General features: G+C 51.1%; 1 protein-coding gene across 1 annotated transcript; it reads left to right on the top strand.

Moving 5' to 3' along the window:
* Positions 1-453: 453 nt before the first annotated feature.
* Positions 454-1719, top strand: LOC308175425 (homeodomain-interacting protein kinase 2-like; the record flags this gene model as incomplete). The annotated part of the gene is made up of 1 exon (XM_080551094.1): positions 454-1719. The coding sequence occupies one exon, from the start codon at positions 454-456 to the stop codon at positions 1717-1719; it is 1266 nt and encodes a 421-aa protein (XP_080407220.1).
* Between the last annotated feature and the right edge of the window lie 4222 nt (positions 1720-5941).

Here is a 5941-nt window from a genome sequence, read left to right as displayed (position 1 = left end):
GCTCACTATATTACCTCGCTCCTCTGAATATATTTGACATGATTATGAACAGCCTTAAACTGTGAAATGAACACTTAACATTTAGTTTAGCTCCCATACCTGTGTGGTGATAATGCAATTACTGGAGTAAAAACATTGTACGAAGATATTCGTACATGATTAGGTCATTGCAAAGTATTACAAGGCAAGGTCTGCAACATAACATGGTGAACGTAACGTACTGTGTGACTGTATGTTTTATACGTTACAGTACGTTACAGTGCAAAGTAACAGACAAGCGAGGAGTCGATGCGTCAGCATCGGAGCAGAGTGTGTTGTAATGACCTGCCCTGACCCGCGCTGTCTTTATTTAAAGCTGCCGCTCGTGTTTCAAACACTGTCTCACATTCCTAACCTCTCACTTTCTGTCTCCTCCCCCCTCCCCTCTCCCCCCCCTTCTCTCCCCCCTCAGGTATGGCCTCGCAAGTGCAAGTCTTTTCCCCTCACACTCTCCAGTCAAGTGCCTTCTTTAGCGTGAAGAAGCTGAAGGTGGAGCAGAGTTCTCACTGGGATATGACAGGGTACGGCACACACAGCAAAGTCTACAGCCATCAGCAGAACAACAGCAAAACCGTGTCCTCCGTCTCCTCTGGCGCCCCCCTGGGCATCCAGGCCTCTCTCCAGGTGGCCACCAGCTCCACTCTACTGCCCTACGAGCAGCAGCAGCAGCCTGCACTCATCTTCCCAGGCGCCGGGCACATCGTGGTCGCCTCGGCCAGCAGCACCTCGGGGGCCGCGGGGCCTCTGTCGGCTAGCGGAGGTAGCGGTAGCGGCGGCGGCGACAGTAGCGGTAGCGGAGGAGGAGGAGGAGGGGGCGGGGGGCCGCTCCACAACCTGACCCGACGCAGCACCGTCAGCCTGCTGGACACCTACCAGCGATGCGGGCTTAAGCGCAAGAGCGAGGAGCTCGACCACAACAGCAGCGTCCAGATCATCGAGGAGCACGGCGGAGGCGGAGGCGGAGGAGCAGGAGGAGGAGGAGGAGGAGGAGGAGCGCCGATGATCCAGAACAGCGCCGGCGGCGGGGCCGCGGTGGCCCCCGCCACCACCACCACCACCACCACGGCCGCCGCCACCTCCACGGCCACGTCCAAGACCAGCGGGGCCAACAACGAGGGCGACTACCAGCTGGTGCAGCACGAGGTCCTCTGCTCCATGACCAACACCTACGAGGTGCTGGAGTTCCTGGGCAGGGGGACCTTCGGCCAGGTGGTGAAGTGCTGGAAGAGGGGCACCAACGAGATCGTGGCCATCAAGATCCTGAAGAACCACCCGTCGTACGCGCGCCAGGGCCAGATCGAGGTGAGCATCCTGGCCCGGCTGAGCACGGAGAGCGCCGACGACTACAACTTTGTGCGGGCCTACGAGTGCTTCCAGCACAAGAACCACACGTGCCTGGTGTTCGAGATGCTGGAGCAGAACCTGTACGACTTCCTGAAGCAGAACAAGTTCAGCCCGCTGCCGTTGAAGTACATCCGGCCCGTGTTGCAGCAGGTGGCGTCGGCGCTGATGAAGCTGAAGAGCCTGGGGCTGATCCACGCCGACCTGAAGCCCGAGAACATCATGCTGGTGGACCCGTCCAGGCAGCCGTACCGGGTCAAGGTCATAGACTTCGGCTCGGCCAGCCACGTGTCCAAAGCCGTGTGCTCCACCTACCTGCAGTCCAGATACTACAGGTAAGAAAAAAGCGAGACGTTTTTGGGGGGGATTGGAAACCATATGTGTCTTGGGTGTGTCTGTGTGGTGTGTTTCGGTTCAGCTTGGAAGATAAAAAAAAAAGCAGATGAGACAGATTTGTCAGGGAGGGCGATATTTTCTCTTCAAATTTGTTCTCCCACAGATTGCTTCGATATCGCGGTGCTTTCTGCATCTCCGGTGATTTATCGGTTTGTTTAGTGGAATGTTTTCCCAGTCAGGCAGGGTTGAGTATTTGAAACAGGTCTCCTGCGCCATGCCGGTCTTATGAGCTGTAGATTGTTAGATTAGCTATATGTCTCTCTCTCTCTCTCTCTCTCTCTGTTCAAGCTCATATCCCCTTAGTTAACCCTCCCCCTCTCCGCTGTGAGATGGGGCAGTAAAACTCCGAGGCTTGCTGAGAAACCAGCTGCTTATCGTGTTTAATGTGATAAAACAACCATGTTGTGGTGCTGCTTTGAAGATGAAGGAAGGGCCCTGGTTAGAAAAGGCCTGGTTAGTGTGCTTTACAACGCAGTGGCCGGGCTGCAGAATGACAGCACCTGGGAAGTATTTGCCGGAGAGACAGTTTCAGTCTCAAAGAGTTTTTTTTTTCTTCTTCTTCTCTTCTTCCTTAAGTTGCCTTTTTTAGAAAAAACTACTCTGAGAAACCCCTCATTGAAGAGGAACTCTAAACACACGGGACCGGTGGGCCGCTTCTGGGCCGCTCCCCAACCCCCCCTCCCGCCCCCCGGCCCCGCACCCCCACACCACCATGGCGGGCTCCCATTTCCCCAGAGATGGAGATGTGGGGTCAGCTTGAGTTCTCCTGTAATACGTCCCTGTAATCCACACCAGTGGGCCCAGCATTAGAAACAGATGACTCGCTGCGAAGGCCTTTCTTCTTCCCTTACTTCTTAAAAGTCTTTTTTCGCCTGTAGCAAAAACTCTGTGTTTGGGTTTCACAGGAGGCAGCGCAGGGGAGACTTGAGCGAAGCAGTCCAACACCGTTCACACAGAGAGCAGCTTTGTTAGTGCTGAGGCAAGGCCTGGTCTGGTCTGAGGAGAGCAGGTGTGTGAAGCACGGGTAGACCTGTGGTGTGGTGCCACACACACACACATACACTCGCATACACAGAACCCACACATGGTCTTAGCATAGCACTGTGGCCACAGTCTGCCGAAACCCGATTCTGTTGATAATGGGTGGTTGTGAGATGTTTATGTTCTCTCAAGAAGGTCATTATTTTATGCTAGTAGGGAAAATGAAAGAGAGAGGTCTTCCGTTGTCAGACTTGAATGAATTGCGGTCGTCGTTCATGTCTAGAGGACAGATTTTTTGGTTTTGATAGAAATGTTTTTTTAATGATTGTTCTCCTCCAGACCATTAAAAATCAAGGACGGTCGGTGCCTCCATTTTAGAAAAACAAACGTAACGAGTGAGAGAAAAAAATGAACCCTGAGTTTCCCGACACCGTGTTATGCCGTTTTTACAATCAAGCCGGCGGTGCTCTATCACTCCACCTCATTGAAGATACCAGCCCTTGTTGTTGTTCCTCCTGGGCGGCAGGCCAATAAGCATCTCAGTGAAATGATGTCTCAGAGCTGTTTGTTTTCTGGGGGGGTTAGAGAGAGGAGATCATCCCTTCATTTCCTCTTGGCAGAGGAGGAAGGGAAAAGAAAGTGAGGGGTGACACTGACCAGAAATTACCCATCAGGCCTCAATCCTCAGAGCAGGAGCAGGAGTCTGGACTGTGTGGCCTATCACAACGTGTGACAGCGTGTGCGTGTGTGTGTGTGTGTGTGTGTGTGCGCGTGCGTGCATATGTCTGTGTGCGTGTGTATGTGCGCATGCATGCCTATTTCCTGTTTAGATGCTGTAAGCCTTGTTTGCATATGTGTGTGTGCGTGCATTTGCACAGGTAAATATGTTTTTCCTTTGTTGAGTGAGTCCCTCGTGTTCAGAGGATGTGTCGTGTTGTCACAGTAGGTTTGATAATGGGCAACATAACATGTAGCCTACAGATAATTCTGTATCTCACCAGCCTCTTTCACTCAAACATGGCCCATATTCATTAATACTGGGAATCGTCAGCATTTCACCAATGAGGGTAATTTAACCCTTTCAAATGGCACTTATGAGTTGTCATGATACTTTCAAAAGGTTAGTCGTCACATCAGAGCAGCACAGATGATTTACAGATGAACGGATAACCGAATACGTTAATACTGCCATTGTAAAAGTTGTATGTGTTACATAAAGACGTGTTCACTCTAGCTTTGTGCACAGTGTCCTCCATAACTATGTATTTTGGCTGTTGCTGTGTAATCCATGGGGCAGTTGCCTTTGACTCAACCTCCGCTAAGGATAGCAGCACTAGACAATACATTCCCTTCTGCTTATGTCTGTTTTAGAGACACTAAAAACCCTCTCTCGCTCGCTCTCTTGCTCTCTCGCTCTCGCTCTCTCTTTCTGGTTTTCAAAAGCTAGCTCTTCAGACCTTTGATTTAAAGGTTGCGGTGAGATGAGAGAGAGAGAGAGAGAGAGAGAGAGAGAGAGAGAGAGAGAGAGAGAGAGAGAGAGAGAGAGAGAGAGAGAGAGAGAGAGAGAAGGAGGAGAGAGAGAGAGAGAGAGAGAGAGAGAGAGAGAGAGAGAGAGAGAGAGAGAGAGAGAGAGTTAGTGAAATGGTCCCTGAATGAGAGTTTAGGTTTTGGTTTACGGTGTCGTTTTTCCATCTCAAAAGGGAAATCTCACACATTTTCACCGTTCTTTCAAAGCCAAACCCTGACGTCTTCTCGTCTCTCTCTCTCTCTCTCTCTCTCTCTCTCTCTCTCTCTCTCTCTCTCTCTCTCTCTCTCTCTCTCTCTCTCTCTCTCTCTCTCTCTCTCTCTCTCTCTCTCTCTCTCTCTCTCTCAGTGTTTTTCTCGCTCTTAGCGACCAAGGTTTGTATGTTTGGTGGGAATTCACGGGTGTTTGCATTAGGCCAGTGCCATAGATATGCTGAGGGTATGTGAGCGTCGCAAATGATTTATGGATTTTTCCACAAGGTTGACTCATGCAAATAAAACACCAGTATTCAAGGTAAACATGAGTGATGACTTTTACAGCGGACGGCTCCATTTTCTACGGGCGGTTAGATCGTTACGGTACAACACGACGAGTACGACGAGTGTGTTATTTATTTTTCCGTCGCCTCACGTAGCTTACTTTATATATAGGCTATATACAGGCTAGCTTGCACTTCAGTCAGTGTTTAACGTTGAATGTTTTCGTACATTTGAGTTTGGCCTTGTGTCTGACTTTAGTCTGTCGTCGCAGAGTCTGTCCCTGCCCCTGGGCTCCACTATTTATCCAGCAGGTTAAGTCAGCTAGCCAGCCTCACCTTACCTAGGATGGTAGGGGAAGGTAGGGCAATACCGCTACCTGATTGGTTGGCGAAGCAGGGAAGGTAGGGCAATACCGCTACCCGATTCGCCAGCCAATGAGGGGGCTCTTCACGAGTGCTTCGCCAACTAATCAGGTAGCGGTATTGCTCTACCTTCCCCTACCATCCTAGGTTCCGCAAATTCGCCCCCCGCCCCCCCCCTCTCTGCAGTAGCTAATGATGTAACAGGTAAGCTGGACGGCTTACCCCGGACCAGATAAAGGGATTATGGTCTTGTCCCAGTTGGATCTGTTTGGCCCATTTGTCTTAGTGGAAAGGGCATATCGGAATGCAGTTGTGTTGTTTGTTTTAGAATTCGTTTAAAAAGCGAGAAAAAAGAAAAGAAAAAACGACCTCGGTCTGCGACCGACGGGGCAGCGGGTTGCTGTTGTATCATGAGATGGTGTGGTTGGAGAAGGAGGGGAGGACACGTGTGTGGAGGGGAGGAGAGGAGAGGAGATGTGTGAGGAGAGGAGAGGAAAGGAAAGGAGAGGAGAGGAGAGGAGAAGTGTGAGGAGAGGAGAGGAGAAGTGTGAGGAGGAGAGGAGACTGCAGACCTTCTGACCCCTGTCTGCTGTTATGACATCTGGGGGGGAGACTTTTTGTTCCCAGCTCTCTCTCTCTCTCTCTCTCTCTCTCTCTCTCTCTCTCTCTCTCTCTCTCTCTCTCTCTCTCTCTCTCTCTCTCTCCCTACAGAAATATCCAGAACCCAGCCACAAATGTCGCAGAGTGGGGGGCGGGGGGGGGGGTGAAACTGACAACATGGCCGCCCTTCCTGTCAGTCAGTTTTTCACATGCGTCAC

The sequence above is a fragment of the Nansenia antarctica genome, assembly GCF_963989245.1.
Source record: "Nansenia antarctica genome assembly, contig: SCAFFOLD_747, whole genome shotgun sequence".
Classification (NCBI taxonomy): domain Eukaryota; kingdom Metazoa; phylum Chordata; class Actinopteri; order Argentiniformes; family Microstomatidae; genus Nansenia; species Nansenia antarctica.
The sequence above is the reverse complement of the archived record's forward strand: the minus strand, read 5'-3'. Positions and strand labels throughout refer to the sequence as shown.